Consider the following 17586-nt stretch of genomic DNA (forward strand, 5'->3'; position numbering starts at 1 on the left):
AGGTTCCTCGACTACTGTAAGGCCCCGAGATGCCCGGATGAGTCACGACTGACGGGACCTAACTTCACGTGGTGATTAACACCATGATAAACTTAGTAACTGTACTACTGGATGCTCTGAATTTAAGATAAAAAAGAAAGGACATGAGAGATAGATCTCCTCTTTTTTACACCAGTCTGCCATCAGAGTAAATGATGACTGAAATCCATCCTAAGGCAAAATAACGATAAGACATGAGATTGCATGCTACCGAAGTGTGAAAGCTACTCAGCAAGACGAAACACTCCAAATGCAAGTTGCTAAACTAAAAAACCCCCAGAAGATTTGTAACTTTGGAAGAAGACCAAGTGGAGAAAAATTAATAAAGAGGGACCTCTTTATTGTATGTTTATAAAATAATCGTATAATATAGTTATTAAAAACGGGAGACGAAACTTTTTATTTTTTTGTTTAAAAATTTTTTTTTTCAACGTTTATTTATTTTTGGGACAGAGAGAGACAGAGCATGAACGGGGGAGGGGCAGAGAGAGAGGGAGACACAGAATCGGAAACAGGCTCCAGGCTCCGAGCCATCAGCCCAGAGCCCGACGCGGGGCTCGAACTCACGGACCGCAAGATCGTGACCTGGCTGAAGTCGGACGCTTAACCGACTGCGCCACCCAGGTGCCCCGAAACTTTTTATTTTTGATATCTTGTGTTTTGCAGTCAATTTTTAATCATGTTCACAGTTTTCGAAACTTGCTTTTTGTCGTCCAGAGTGCTTTCCGCAATCTCTACCCGCCCGCTACTCGCACAACCAAATAAACTCCCCAACAGGTTCAAGTGAGAGACCAACTATCAAATAAATTACTCTAATGACTCACGAATGAAGACTGAAGAGTTTCAAAGAAATACAATAAAAACAAAAATATATGGAGCATAATTTAATCTTTCAGATGGTTCACAGAAGGCACCTCAAGACCATATTGTGCCATTTTCCTCATGCGGTGTGTTTAAGGGCCTATAACAGAATTCTGGTTAGTGAAATTCTGGACAAAAAAAAAATGTTTCCTATGGAGGGCACACAGCATCGAATGACTACAGATACAATATGGGGACTCTGACGTGTGTATCTGTACTAACTAGGGCACAATTTATAATATGCTAAGAAAACTTTAAAAATCAAAGTCACAAAATGAGTATTTTTAGCACAGCTAGCAACAGCTACTTGTTTTAAACTATCATTTCATTTCTGATGACCAAATTATATTTGACCATAATTAAAAAACATAACTTTAAAATAACATTACAAAACCATGGTTACAACAGAACTACGTTCCATCAAATGAAGGAAAAGTCACAGATGTGTACTGCATGGCACTGTAGTTTTTCAAAGCCATTTGGAAAGGCTCCTCCAACCACGTTCACGTGTACCAATTGAAAACAGGCCTCTGCTCAGTGTGCTTACAGAAAGACTTGAAATCCGTGTCGATCATCCAAATGCCTGACAACCACTCAATGCTGATCACTGATCAAGTATTTTTATTGGATTTTCCGACCAGCGTAATAGTGGAGCCCCTTCTGAAGCAGAGACGTGGAGGACTCCGACTATTCCACTGCAGAGAAATGCTCAACTTAAAACGAAAGCGGACACAGGTGACAGCTGGAAATGGCTGAATCACTGTACCTTTACACACAACCAGAAATCTTAGTTCTGCTGTACACGATTTGGTACTTTTTGATTCAGTAGTTGGGGTAAAAAAAAGTTTCCGTATTCAAACATATCTACAGAATATCAATATAAAATGTGTGAATATATACATTTAATACACACACGCGCGCGCACACACACACTCACTCACTCACATATCGAGAAACCAGCACTTACCCACATCCCTGTTTCCACGAATGACTCGACAAATCGTTACTTTAAGACCAGCTTAGATGCTCTGAGGCCGCAGCGTCCGGAGACAGAGGTCAGACGCGAGCCCGCACTCAGGCTGGATTAGACTGTTCCTCCTCATGATTTCTGACGAGTAGTAACACCGCTTATAGAACAACTACATCTCAATAACTTAGGAGTCAGAGTATAAAACCAGTGTCGTGAACATTTAACTCTCTCACGGCGTGAAGGACATTCCTGTTTTCATTCTATTTCCACTGATGATAAGAGTGCACCAAACTAGATCACACTGAACTGTACAAATGATCTTTACTCTTAATCTAAACAAACATGTGTCAAAACATTCTGAAATGCGGCGTCCTTGGATTTCTTCATCTTCTCAATCGCTCGATGCAGGTCCTGCTGTTGCACAGGCCGGATTTCATCTTCATCGCGGCTAAGACACAGACAAAACCTCCAGATGGTCAAATAACTTTCAAATACACCTCCCTAAAACATCCTCCTGAGATTAAGAAATGAAACCTTTGTCCCACCTAAGACCCCCAAGGACAGCCACAATTATGAGCTTCATGTGAATGCTTCCAGAATTTTCTGTGCAGACACAAGCTGGGGAGGATGTTTTTAGAAGCACGGGCTGCTGGGAGGGAGGGGGCCAAAATGGCCGGCTGTAACTCAGTGTTGCAGATGTGGTCATGAAAACCAAATACCTCACACTAAGAACCAAATGCAGAATGTTGGCACAACGTGGAAATATTAGATAAAGGTGTGCAGTTTATTTACGTGGGCGTAGAATTCCCATCAAGGAATCAAAAATTATTCCCATGAAAACTGAAATTAAAAGTAGCATTCTTGGGTATATATTCATGTACATATTTAGCATGTGACAAACTAAAAATAAAATTCTTTGCCATTAATAAAAACCAACTAGCCTAAACCTCCCCTATTCAATAATGAGAAAAACAAAATCCAATACATAATGTCTCCTTGTAATTTACAAACATTTAGGGAAAAACATTTAGGGAAAAATTTACGATAAGCCAAGTCTAAGACCCAGATTTTTCATCCTGACATATAAAATTTTCAAAGGCTTTGAGGACAGCAGAAAAATACGACTTTCTTTATTAATGTAACTTATTCACACAAAACGTATTCATAAGTTGTTTCTCCTCCTCTCCTCATTTTCTTATACACAAGAATAAAAACCTTTGGCAAGTAGGCTCTTGGCTCCGGTCAGAGGTCAAAAGTATTCCCAGCATCAGCATTAGGGGAGCTGGAGTAATCCAGCAACAAATAAATAAAGTGAGCCTCTCCATAACGGGGCCCCAGGGAGCACTGAAGGCAGGTGCAGGACTAGGGCAAACATAGCTAACCTTTCTTCCTACACCAAGCGAAAGAGTTTTTGGTGAAGCTTGCTATGGCGACGCACCGTCATTAAAAACATGGTCATTAAAAACATGGCACCACCAGCACATCCAAGTCTCCTGGAGAGAGAGCCTTGGCGGCGGATGAGGGAGGAGGCCTTAGAAAAAGGGGCCAGAGGCGGAGAACTCATTCAACATGAGGCCCCAAAGTACAACAGTGTGCTAAGAGTTACAGAAACTCTTCATCAGAAGGTCAATACTCTGAAAAGACGCTTAGAAACGCAGTGTTAGGCTGGCCCAGGGCAAGCGGCCTTCTGGGAAAGGTCCTTGCAGGACACAGTTCATGGGGGCGGACTTGAGCCGGCTCACTAGCGTCTCTGCTGAAACAGCCGGGCACAGAGCTGGTTTCTCAAACTCGTGCTCTGACACTGCTTTCGAGTGAAGTTTGCCCCAGTGACAACAGTCTGTTTAGCACACGCATTACTGTTAACACACTGAAGTCTAATCCCCAGCAATGGCCCCCAGGCCCACTCACGTGGGAAATCCCTGGAAGAGCACAGGCAATGGAACTAGGACTTTCAAGTGCAAAGCAGTCCGGGAATCCTAGAGAACCCTCTTTCCTAGGAGTAAGTAAGCCTAAGCTGCCGTCGGCCTCCTGTGACCCAGTGCGGGGATTTTTGGCAAACGTGCAGCTTCTGTTTCTTCCCCTTCCTTCCAGAGCCTCCCCACAACCCCCGTCCCCAACTCGCTTTCAGAACTTCCCTTTAGGAAGAAAAAAGGGCAGTTCATAAAGTTGGGGAGATTGTTAATTCAAGTTCACCTTTTCTACCATAAGCAGAGTTGGTATTGTAAAGAAAAATAACGGAAACCACCCTGAAAGGTCTAAAAGGGTCTGAGAAATAGGAGATGATACCTTTCTTCCGATGTAGAGTTAACATACTCCCGGACACACAGGAGGGCGGCGTCCCTGCACATCTCCTTCAGGTCACTGCCTGAGAAACCGTCCGTCTCCTGGGCGACTTCCAGCAGGTCCACGTGCCTGTCCACCTTTCACGAGGAAAAACAAATGTGAAAAGTGCTGCAGAGCATGATCTAGCCACTGTCCTTCCACGTAAAGAATGTTAAGCATGTTGGAATAGTATGGAAGGAGAATCATCCAAAAATACTTTGTTTCTACTTTTCCTTTAGCCGTAAAACCTGGAGTTTTGAAATCTAATTGTCATGAACTGCCATTATGACTGGAGTATTAAATAAAGCCTTACTCGATAGATCATGAAGCGAGAGGGAAGAACAGACACTCAAACACTGTCGGACTCTCCTTGGCTCCTCTTAGGAAGGTCCTGAGTTGCAGGACTGCATTCACCATTCTTGGCAAACAGCCCACATCAAGTCCTGGGGCCATGACAGCAAACCTATCAACGGGCGCTCGCTTGCCCTTTGGCTGCAATGCTCTGTTTACCAGCCCAACACTCAGCGTAATAGTCTCGTTCCTCAACATAAGCTTACACGGCCGAGCCGCTTCGGTCACCGTCCTGGGCGCATGGCAGGCCTAGGAGAGTACACACTAGGCTTCCGTGTAGGTTGAGAAGAGAAAATGAGCAAGAACGACGTCCTTCTATCAGATGATGCATATGTGTCACTCGCCACACTAAGCACTCTGCATGTTAATTAGTCTCAGGGGACCCTGCCAGGCAGTGTTCTTGTTCTGAGGGAGCTTAAATACACTGCCCGAGGTCACACCAGAGCCGGGCCGTGGACACGCTGTGGTTAAGGTCCAGCCGAACTCTTCCCCTGCATAGCTGACCATCTGCCTTAACAACACTTACTTTCTTCCACCGACCTGAAATGCCACCTCTATGAGTTATTAAATGCCCACTGGGTAAGCCCCAGTGTTTGAGTAACACTGGCAACTGTGCACGAGACTGGGACGCCAGACGGTGTGGGGTCTACAGTCAGCTCTGCAACTGTGACCTCATGCGACGCTGGTCTCCTCATCTCTACAACTGGGGGTTGAATGAGGAGATACCCCACATTCTTTGGGAACAGAAGTGAACGCAGGAGGTAGGTGTGGGGCTGGCAGTAGAGCTAAGCGAAAAAAATGGTAAACACGGGACTAAATAAGTTTTAATAGGGGCGCCTTGGGGGGCTCAGTTGGTTGGGCATCAGACTTCGGCTCAGGTCACGACCTCACGGTTCGTGGGTTCAAGCCCCGCATCGGTTTGTGAGTTCGAGCCCCACATCAGGCTCTGTGCTGACAGTTTGGAGCCTGGAGCCTGCTTCAGATTCTGTGTCTTCCTCTCTCTCGCTGCCCCTCCCCCACTCGTACTCTCTCAAAAATAAACATCAAAAAAATTTTTTAATAAATAAATCAAGCAAGCAAGCAAGCTTTAATACATACACAGTAGTAACAGTCATTTAAAATTTGGGGTGGGGAAACAATGTGGAACTAAAATGTGAGACACAGAATATGTGATGTGAGACAGGGAACATCCATGCAGAAACATGTGAAGTAAAATTATAGTATCAGGAAGAGGGAGGAAGAGGGAGGAAATAGTGTTAACCTGGACTATAGGTATATGTAAAAAAATTTTAAGGGTACCAGTAAAACATAAAAAGAGAATGTGTAACTTCCGAAACAGTAGAAGAAGAGGAAAAAAGGGAAGAAAACACAAGAGTGGGGGTGGGTGGGCAAAAAACAAAAAGCATAATACATAGAAAGTACTAGAATAAGAAAGAATGAATCAAAGCTTATCAGTGATCCCCACAAATGCAAATAGGCTAGGCTGGTGAAAGTCCATTAGACTATATAAAAAACCAAAATGCAGTTAATTTGAGGTTTAGAATGGTCACACCCTGTCCAAGGGGAAAATAAAACAGATTTGGTGTTCAGTTTTAAAAGAAAAAAAAAGTTCAAAAGATTGAGAAAGGACAGACAAGGCAAATATTAACCAAAAGAAAGCTAATTTAGTTCTATTCTCATCAGATCAATAGATTTTTACTCAACACACATAATTTGGAATAGAAATCATTAAATAATAAAAAAATAATACATCAGAAAAATACAACAATTCTGCACTGATATACATTTAATAAAATATGGCCCTGAAATACACACAGCAGAAATGAACGTAAGGACAGAGTGAGATGGACAAATCCACAGTAATACTGGGAGATGTTTTCTTTAAGATCTTAAGTAATCTCTACACGCAGCATGGTGCTCGAACTCACAGCTCCCGAGATTGACAGTCCCAATCTCGAGTGAACTCCCGTATCACGTACTGATGGATCACACAGTAAGCACTTCTAGTTACAGTGAGCACCTGTGATCTGATGTACACAACAGAAAACATGACGAACTCACTACGGGGCTTCTGTATAATTTGGATATTGGTCCCCTGTTGGTCACAGGGTTGTAAATCTGTTCCCGGGGGCTTTTCTTTCATTCTGGGCATGTTGCCTCATCATGCTTCTGATTATCATCAGACCTGTCTATTCTCTTCCTGGGAAGCATATGCTCCCTTGTATCTGACAACCCTTCTTACATGTGCACAAACACACGGCACCAGACATGCAAGAATCTAATTTCTCTACAGTTTGTAAAACTCACGGAAGAGTAAAAATAACCTACACCTGCACACGCATCACATGTCCATCCACACACAACCACGAAACAAATTTCCACTACCCACCAGGACAACGGGCTACCAGTGACAGTGACTGCAGGACATGGGAAGCAAACATGTTAAGATCACCTTAAATCTGGGTGGTGGATATAAGGTTGTGTCTGTGTATAAAATATTCCATACATTAAAAAAGCTACTTAAGAGGGGCGCCTGGGTGGCTCAGTCGTTTAAGCGTCTGACTTCAGCTCAGGTCGTGATCTCACGGTTTGTGGGTTCCAGCCCCGCGTCAGGCTCTGTGATGACAGCTCAGAGCCTGGAGCCTGCTTCGGATTCTAGGTCTCCCTCTCTCTCTGTCCCTCCCCTGCTCACACACACTGTCTCTCTCAAAAATAAATAAACAGTAAAAAAAAAAAATAAGGGGCGCCTGGGTGTCTCAGTTGAGCGGCTGACTTCAGCTCAGGTCATGATCTCACAGTTTGTGAGTTCGAGCCCCGTGTCGGGCTCTGTGCTGACAGCCCAGAGCCTGGAGCCTGCTTCGGATTCTGCGTCCCCCCCACCCCCTGTCCCTCCCCTGCTCATGCTCTGTCTCTCCCCGTCTCTCAAAAATAAACATAAAAAAAAAAAAATTAAAAAAAACCTACTTAACACCTTCCAAATTGTACTCTGAAATATTAACAATTCGTCTTCCCCACTTAAACAATCAACACCTCCACCCCATCTTTTGGCCATACTTTGTCGGGCCACACTATGTCCTAACCACTCACAAATCTTGTGCACGACACAGCGATAAAGTTACAAAGCGATAAAGATGAACAAAGCAAGTATGAGAAAATATCAAAGAGGAGAAGATTCCGGGCAGCAGGGGAGCAAGATGAACAGAGGCAGCATGCCATAATGGTTGAGGGAAAGGCTCCATCACTACTTGCTACATCAGCCTGGGCAATTTATTATAGAACTTCTCTGAGTTCCAGTTTCTTCAACGTAAAATAGCATCAACATGTGCTCCTCAGATGAACTGAGGATTAAGTAAAACAATGTATATCTCACCACTATGCTAGGTACACAGCAAATAATTGGAAAGTAACCCTTTTTATAACAGCTAGTAGATAAACCAGAAAGTCATGGGAACTGTTTTCATTAGACATCCCTTATACCCGTGCCGAATGTCATCCTAAAAGGATTTCCAAAGGTTCTACTCTTAAAAAAAAAAAAAAAAAGCAGAATACTGAAATCAAAGTTCAGAAATAACGAGGAGTTTCTGAGGTGGCTGAGTGACTCAGTTGGTTGAGCGTGCAACTCTTGGTTTCAGCTCAGGTCATGAGCTCACGGTTCGTACTGGGAACGATACTGAAATAAATGAACAACTTTCTAATACGGCCCGAAGGAACAGCATTTATTTCCTCTGTCTACCATGGATGGCACACAGGCATGTACTCTCAGCATTTTACATGTAGCACTTAAATTCTCAAAACAATTCTATGAGATTGTTGGCATTACGTCTACCTTCCCAGTAAGAAAAATGAGGCATAGGGACACTGAACGCTATTTGCCCAAGGTCCCCCAGAAGGTAGGGTTGAAGCCAGAACGTGGGACCCTCAGGCCGGTCTCCAAAGCCCACGCTTGTTAATAACCACTCCTGCTACATTATGGAAAAGGTATAAACTCAGATTTGTTTGTCGGGAAAAAACTCAAGTCTCCTCAGTACAGAGACAGGAAACCTGTATAATGTATACATTTTATTAGTTCTAATCCTTTCATACTTAAAACTTTAAGCCAAAACCACTACACTGTCTGTTTTAATTTTTTTTAATGTTTATTTATGTATTTATTTATTTATTTATTTTAATTTTTTTTTTTTTTAACATTTATCCTTTTTTGAAAGACAGAGACAGAGCACAAACGGGGGATGGCCAGACAGAGAGGGAGACACAGAATCCGAAGCGGGCTCCAGGCTCTGAGCTGTCAGCACAGAGCCCGACGCGGGGCTTGAACTCATGGACCATGAGATCATGACCTGAGCTGAAGTCGGCCGCTTAACCGACTGAGCCACCCAGGCGCCCCAAATGTTTATTTATTTTTGAGAGAGGATGAGCACGAGTGGGGAGAGGCAGAGACAGAGAGAGAGAGAGAGAGAGAGAGAGAGAGACAGACGGAGGGTCTAAAGCAGGCTCCCCGCTGACAGCAGAGAGCCCAACGTGGGGCTTGGACCCACAAACTCTGAGAACATGACCTGACACCAAGTCAGATGCTTACCTGAGCCACCCAGGTGCCCCACACCATCTGTTTTCAATGACTAAATTTTGTTAAGGACCTATTAGTAAAGAAACATGAGAAGACTGGAAAACACTATCATTTGAGGCATCTTTTTAGCAAAATTACATTAATTTCTTTCAGACTCTACTGAAGTAACAATATGCCTTCAGCATACAAGTAGCAGCTAGTGGGGAATAAGATGGTCTTGTGTCAACAATTATCCAGAGCATTCATACTCTGCATCACAAAAATGGACACTAATTCTTTGTGCTTTAAGAAACAGAGTGCTAAAAATTCCTTATACCCATGACAAATGTCAGTCTAAAAGGATTTCCAAAGGTGTTAATCTTAAAAAAAAAAAAAAAAGCAGAATACTGAAATCAAAGTTTATTTATTAAAAAAATTGTTTTTGATGTTTAGGTATTTTTGAGAGAGAGAGAGAGAGAGAGAGAGAAGGGAAGATAGGGAGAGAGAGAAGATCCCAAGCAGGCTCCAGTCTCTGAGCCGTCAGCACAGAGCCCGACGTAGGGCTCGAACTCATGAGCCGTGAGATCATGACCTGAGCTGAAGTCAGATGCTTAACCGACTGAGCCACCCAGGCGCCCCTGAAATCAAAGTTCAGAAACAATGAGTTTCTGGGGCGCCTGAGTGACTCAGTTGGTTGAGCATCCAACTCTTGGTTTCGGCTCAGGTCATGATCTCACAGTTTGTGGGATTGAGCCCTGCATCGGGCTTTCTGCTGACAGTGTGGAGCCTGCTTGGGATTCTCTCTCCGGCTCTCTCTCCACCCCTCTACCCTGTTTGCCTGCATTTGCTTGTGTGCTCTCTCAAAATAAATAAACTTTATTAAAAAAAAAAAAAAAAGAAATGAGGAGTTTTTTTTTAATGTTTATTTTTGAGAGAGAAATAGAGTACAGGAGAGTGAGGTCGGGGCAGAAAGAGAGGGGGACAGAGGATCTGAAGCAGGGCTCTGTGCTGACAGCAACAGAGCCCGATGTGGGGCTCAAACCCACAAACTGTGAGATCAAGACCTGAGCTGAAGTCAGATACTTAACTGACTGAACCACACCCCAGGCACCCCAATAATGAGGAGTTTCTTAAGTTAAATGTGAAAACATTACAGCCTACGTGAAGTATGGCTATCTTATGAGACAGAGCTTAAATGCTATGATTTACATTCATTATCTATACGTGAATCATCTATATCATCTATATCTTTATTAAACCACATACACATGGTTCAAAAATGTTAAACTTCCAGCAATACCATCTTTCATTAAATATTTTTAAATTAAATAATTGTATTAACTCGAAGTCTCTACAAAATTGTCAGCAATTACCTTCTAATATTTGATAAATGTCAAGCCACATCATAGCCATCCTAACTTAAAGAACTTGTGGCATTATTTTATCTCCTTTGTTTTCTTTCTGAACTGCTCCTTGATGCCTGTCTTTGTTAAAGGTTTACCAATTAAGTGTCTTTCACCTAAACAGCACGACAACGACACGATGTCTTGAAAGTAGTTATCAACTAATCAGTTAAAGGGCAAATGGAAGTTGTTGATTTCATGCTCCTATAGGAGTTCTTTCCCCTAGAACACTTGGAGAGTTTTAAGAATTTCCCCGAAATTGCAAAAAACATTTCATGCACATGAAGTTTTTAAGAAAAGGCTGCATAGCATTTATCTCTTTATTAAATAGCTCTATGCTCCCCCAAATAGTTAGTAACTGTGTAATTTGCTAGGTTCCTTACACTTTTGCAATTTAGCGTATGTCTTTTTTTATATGTTTTAAAGAAATAAATGAACAGGACACTACTGAAAGACTCAAAACAACCAAAAAGCCATACTTGTTTTTGGATAGGAGATTCAACATCAAAAAGATCTTAATTCTCTTGAATTATGATCCACTAAAAATCTAGCGTTTGTTTCTTCTTGAATAAGACAAATTAATTCTAAAATGAATACAGAAAAATAAGCAAAAATACCCAGGGAACTGGGCTGAGGGGCCAGGGGCGCCTCACCCTGCTTGCTGTGAAACAACTGCTCCTGTGCAATCAGCAAAGTCCAGACCATAGAAAAATGTGGATGAACCCAACCTGGATTTTTCAACAAATACACTGAAAAGAAAGTGGGGGGAAAGAAAGGGGGGAGATGAAGGAATAATCTATAGCCTACGATTAAAAGAGATCTGAAAGCTATTGGGGCACCTGGGTGGCTCAGTCGGTTAAGTGTCCAACTCTTGATTTCCACTCAGGTCATGATCTCACAGTTCATGGGTTTGAGTCCCGTGTCACACTCTGTGCTGACAGTGCAGAACCTGCTTGGGATTCTCTCCCTCCCTCTCTCTCTACCCCTCCCCCAGCTCATGTGCATACATACATGTGCGCTCTCTCTCTCTCTCTCTCTCTCTCTCTAAATATAAATAAAACTTAAAAAGAAATTATCAAATAATTGCGAATTATGAACACTATATGGATCCTGAGTCAAATACATGGTAAAAAAAAATAAATAACAAGCCATTTAGGAGACAGCAGGAAATTTGAACAGACTAGATATTCAACGATAATAATGAATTATTGTCCTTTTTTTGTTAAGTGTAATAATGGTTATGAGATTAAGTCAAAAAAGAAAATAATTATTTCTTTTAGAAGTGAAACTAAAATGCTCACAGATGCAGTACGAGGGGAAACCTGGGGAGTGGGAAGTAGGGCGGCGAGGGGCACAATCACCCTGACAGTGATTCATGGAGGAAAACCACAAAATACAAGCAACCCTCCCTATGGGAATCTACCAGGTTTTTTAGTTTGGACAGCAAGTTCAAGGAGTGAGTTTATTTTATTTACTTATTTTTTTTAAGTAAGCCCTATGCCTGATGTGGTGCTTGAATCCATGACCCCGCAATCAAGAGTCACGTGTTCCACCGACTCAGCCAGCCAGGCGCCCCTCAAATAGAGCTTAGATACAAAGTTTAGGATGGTGAAGAATGCCATGTTATTCAGAACTCAGAAGCCAAAAACGGGGGAAAAGAACCCAGTAAGTTAAGAAAAACAAACCAGGAAAAAATACTTCAAATCGTATAAACTAAGAGAATTCTCCCTAATATATTAGAGTTCCTATAAATCCCTAAGAACAAGAACACTGCAATAGAAAAATCGGCCAAGAATATGAATGGGTATTTCACAGAAAAAAACCTCAAGAGGCTCTTAAACACGAAATGCTCATTTCATCCTTAAAAATACAACGAGACACCGTTTTCCACCTAGATCACGTGGGCACAAAGCCCCACCGCACTCGTCGGCAAGGCAGCTGGGGAGGCGCTAACGCTGCTGGTGTGAGTACATCAGCGTGGAATTTGGCAAGAGCTACCAAAATTCTAAATCAGATCCTCTGATCTAGCAATTCCTTTTCTGGAAAATCACCCCTACTAACATCCCTGGACAAGTGTGAAGTGACATATGTTCAAGGTTGTTATTCAATGCGGCATTTTTGTAGTAGTAAAAGACTGGAATCAACCTGAATGTTCTTCAATATGGCACTGATTTAATGAATCGTGGTATATCCAGACAGTGGAGTCCTGTGCAATGCAAAAACGAGAGAGAGAGCGAGAGAGAGCGACTGAGCACACAGAATAAAGACACTATCTGCGAATATGGAGAGGTCTCCAAGATGAGTGACAAAAGCAATGCATAGGACAGGGTATGCAGTTTATCAATATGGCTCATGTAGGAAAAGGAAAAGGAGTAACAGTATGTCCTACGTGCTATTAGAGACTGGGTCACCTGAAGGGACACAGAAGAAATGTAGGGGAAGTGGGATTCTTCTCTGAATGCCATTTAACGTACATGTTTTAATTCTGAAGGATGTGACCTTCAATACAGAACCCATTTAAATTTTGATTATCGTACCCTTTTAAATCTCAACTGCAACTTCAAAAAATATCGTAATCAAATAAATAAAACCCATACTGCTGTACAAAAATAAATGTATCTTATATAACTGAAGAGCAGCCTAAAAATATCAAAGATATGAAACACAGCACTTTTAAAAAAAGCAGACCATCGTTAATTAGTTCAAATGGACCATGGCTAATGCGTTACATGAACGGCCAACAGTTTTACAGTGATTTATGTCAAGTACAAAGCTGTTTATTCTCCAATTACTTTTTCATTTCTAAAACGGTTTTATGAACATAAACATATTTACAGGTTGGGGGAAAATGTAATTTTCTACTTACGTTTTCATTTTTCAAGATGAGTCTCAGGATTGCTTCTCTTTGTTTTAGAGCCTAAAACCAGAATCATTTCCAGTTAGCATTTAACAAAAATAAGGATCAACTAGTTTTCGTGATATTTCTTCTTTCCTCTGTAAACTATCTGACAATACTTGCAGGAAACGCCAGAAACTCTAACAAAAATCATAAAATATGTTGGCTAAGCAAGGTCTAGATTCTAGACTCTAGAGTAATTGTGGTCAACCTACTGAATTCCTGTCTTCTTCTTCTTTTTTTTTTTTTAAAATTTTTTTTTTTCAACGTTTATTTATTTTTGGGACAGAGAGAGACAGAGCATGAACGGGGGAGGGTCAGAGAGAGAGGGAGACACAGAATCGGAAACTGGCTCCAGGCTCTGAGCCATCAGGCCAGAGCCTGACGCGGGGCTCGAACTCCCGGACCGGGGAGATCGTGACCTGGCTGAAGTCGGACGCTTAACCGACTGCGCCACCCAGGCGCCCCTCCTGTCTTCTTCTTCTGAATCCCCAGCGATTAGCACAATGTCTGGGAAATAACATGCCCTTCAGTGTCTTTCCTCTACGGCTCTGGCAAATGTTCTTTTCTTCATTTACATAATTGGACAGGATGGCAGCGATGTAGGCTCAGTTCCTCCACGTCTGCACACCACTCCCTCACTCGCTAATTTATATCAGTCAGTTTTTGTTTGGCGTTGGCAGTACACGTGTTTATACACTTTCCACCCAAGCGATGGCTCACATTATATCACAGAACAGGCATTTTGATAGGATACCTTACATAGAAAGTCAATATAAAGGCTTTAAAAATGTATTATGGCTGAACTCATTCTTGCTCTCACAACCACTGAAGACACAGCTAGTTACCACCAGTATCAAATCAAGTGACCGGAAAAAACACAACCAAACCCTGCTGTTCCCGTAATTCAAGATGGTTAAGTATGAAGGTAAATTTGGTATGTTATGTGATGACCAATGACTACTTTTTGTGAATAACCACTTAATTTGGAGAAGAGTTTTAAGGTAAGGTTAATCAGATACTTCGACATCAGAGTTCTGCAATAAGAAGAAAATTACCCTATAGAGTATATGTATCCACTAAAAATGGAATGAAAAGGGGGTCACAAAATCCCAGTTTGTACATTAACAGCATACAAATTTGTAACAAGTCTGACAACCCATTTTGGTAACTAACACAATTAATATGTTAAAATGAGAACTGTAGTAAAGGCTACCTTGTGAGTTGTTGTATCCTTGTTCTATTCTACTGTGTGTCAAAAACCTGTTTCCTGTCGGACTCCAGACAGAGATTCCATCAATGTAATCTTTGTCTTCAGATCCGCCGAGGGAAGGAAATTAATTTTCTTTAAAAACGTCCTGCTGTCTTGCCAACGCAAAAGCCCGATTCATAGGCAAGGCAGACAAAAGCCACGTAAACCTGGCGGCAGCCTACTTCTCCAGCCTCGGGTCCCTCTGCTTCCCGGACGCCCTGCCTGAACTACCCCCAGAGTCTCAGCAAATACACATTACCTTCCACACATTCTTGCCTTTCCTCGTCTCCCCTGCGTATCAAACTCCTGCCATCCTGGATTCTGTAAAGCTTACTACTACTCAGACAGAATTATCGGCTTTCAGCATCATTTCAGGGTCTCAGTTCTTCAAACATTCTTTTGGTAAGTATCTTTTATGTCATTCATTTACGTGTCTGCCTCCCGTGCCACCCAGAGCTGAGGACAGGGGCCGTGCTCCATTCCCCGGAGTCTGGCGGGTGCCTGACACAAACCAGTGCTCAGCGCTAGTCACGCTAAATAAATTTAGTGTGAATTTCAGCAAGGTGAATTTCTCCATTGCTGTAGCAGGTAAATCTTCTAAGAGCGGCTCACTCTGAGCATGCTCTCTCTCTCTCAGAGAGGCCGAGGTCTTAGCTACACCAAATAACTGATCAGAGTAAGAGGCCACAACCCTCAATTTTAGGAAACCAAGTTTATTGCCACAAACTGGTAAGTTGCGGAATACACAGTGGGACAGATGTTTTTTAGCCAGAGACTCTCAGGGATATTATAATCTTTTATTTCAAAATTTGAAAGGATTGACACTAAAAATCCCTCTACACAGCCATACATGTAACACGCGGCCTGACTGAATGGTGCGCATTTTCAATGATCAACCCTGTTTTTTCCCTCTTCCATCGAAAGGCACCCAAAATTCACGATTTGAGGATTCTGTGCAAAAATTATGTAGAGTACCAGCAAGTTATAATCACCTACTCGAGGGTACTTCTTAACTGACAGAAAAGGATGCTAGAAAGAAGACAGTCCTGGTCCAGTACACCCTTACATCTACGTTAAGTTAAAGTGTAATATCTTAGCCACTGGTTAATCATTAATCCTATCAAAGGGAAGCCCAGATTACAATTGACAATAATCAATCAGATAAATCCAGTTCTTGTCAGCCTTCTGCACTTGATCTGAGCCAAAAGGCCGAGAAGCGATTTGTCAGCCTTCTGAACAGAACAACTCTTTAACCCCATCCCTCCTAATTTTATCCTGTGCCAAACCAAAATTATAATTTCAATTTTCTATGTACTTTCTCAGACAACTTGCTACATTCTAAAGAAAATCAAACAGGTGGCTAAGCACACGAGGTAAGTATAGACTCTGAAGGGAAGCAAATGACACTCATCTTAGGAAAGAAAGAAGAAAAAAAGCAAGACAGAGTGGAAAGGACAAATAATTACAGGGACTCCTACCCCATTCCTTTCCTGCCTGCCATAAATAGTAAGTCAATCCTATTAAAAAAAGATCATTCCTGGGGTGCCTGGGTGGATCAGTCAAATGCCTCACTTCAGCTCAGGTCATGATCTCACAGTTCATGGGTTCGAGCCCCGCGTTAGGCTCAGTGCTGACAGCTCAGAGCCTGGAGCCTGGAGCCTACTAAAGATTCTGTGTCTCCCTCTCTCTCTGCCCCTCTCCCACTCGCACTCTGTCTCTCTCCAAAATAAAAAATAAACATTAAAAAAATTAAAAGCCAAATCATTCCTTTCCTGTAAAAAGCTGAGTCTCTAACAATGCACAACATCAATCACAAGCACTTACAGGCTGGTTGATATGAAACCTTGTAGGCATTCTTCTCATTATGGCCGAGTCAAGGTCCTGAGGACGGTTGGTGGCCCCCATAACTATGACCTGGGTGGGCACAGAAAGAAAACACAAGGCATTAACTCCACTGATAATGCACCTTTTAGGATATTACTACCAGGGCTTAGAAGCTATGGAAAAATAAGGAGTGTTTACATCTTCTTTAAAAAATGACTTTAATCTAGTATTACTCAAAAATTTATACCTGCAAGTCAAAGTTAATCCTAAATGGATCCAATGATGGCAAAAGTGTAAGACTGATGCATTTCACCAGAATTTTAGTAACTAATATACTGGTTAGTTACTGAAGAATTATGAAGATTTAAAATAAAAAGTATTTTGCAATATATGGTTTGCTCAGTGGCTACACACTGAATAACTAAAAGCCATTTAGGTTACAGCTTGGGAATCTATACAGGGGACACTTCACGTCCTTCGATACTAAAATTAAATCATTTCCCCTGAGTCTAAGGATTCTGGTGGCGGTAACAGGTATCGTGTACTTTTTCCTCTAGATTTCACACCACTATCTCACGGCACTGTCAGCCCTGCCGGTGATGTCTTCTCAATGCTACAATAAAACCTCAAGTGATCAAACTTTCAACAAGGGCAAAAATTAATCAGATAAATGCTGGGCAGAATTTAAAAAAGAAAAAAGAATTAGGTGCTTGGCTGGCTCAGTCGGTAGTGTGTGTGACTCTTGACCTTGGGGTTGTGAGTTTGAGCCCCATGTTGGGGGTAGAGATTACTGGAAAAATAATTAATTTTTAAAAAAAGAAAAGAAAATGCTGGTGACCTGCCAATCTCTGGGCCTATGTCACTTTACTCATAAAGGATATAGACATGAAAAATCAACGCAAATAAAGACAGAGATATCCAAAATAAGTTAATTTCTGGAAGCCCTCAATATTAACATTATTGTTGGTATTTTTTATAGAACCCAATAACAGCCCACATCTGCTACCCAAAATGAAATTTATCAGTATTCTAATGGAAACTTTTCTTTAATATAATTTTATTTCAGCCTAAGAGGTTCTCAATTTCTGAAATAATCTGAAATCTAACTTCCAGAACATGCTGAAA

General features: G+C 41.8%; 1 protein-coding gene across 5 annotated transcripts in view; it reads right to left on the reverse strand.

Moving 5' to 3' along the window:
• Nucleotides 1-908: 908 nt before the first annotated feature.
• ATAD1 (ATPase family AAA domain containing 1) overlaps nt 909-17586 on the reverse strand; it is a 78672-nt gene continuing 61994 nt past the window's right edge. For all 5 annotated transcript variants that reach the window (XM_043597997.1, XM_043597996.1, XM_043597998.1 and 2 more), the window contains 4 exons: nt 16462-16551; nt 13356-13406; nt 4157-4290; nt 909-2318 (listed from right to left, as the gene is read on the reverse strand). In XM_043597997.1, the coding sequence (XP_043453932.1) occupies nt 2198-2318; nt 4157-4290; nt 13356-13406; nt 16462-16551 (396 nt within the window). In that variant the 3' untranslated portion in view covers nt 909-2197. The remainder of the gene's footprint in view (nt 2319-4156; nt 4291-13355; nt 13407-16461; nt 16552-17586) is intronic.

This window comes from Prionailurus bengalensis, chromosome D2, assembly GCF_016509475.1.
Source record: "Prionailurus bengalensis isolate Pbe53 chromosome D2, Fcat_Pben_1.1_paternal_pri, whole genome shotgun sequence".
Lineage (NCBI taxonomy): Eukaryota > Metazoa > Chordata > Mammalia > Carnivora > Felidae > Prionailurus > Prionailurus bengalensis.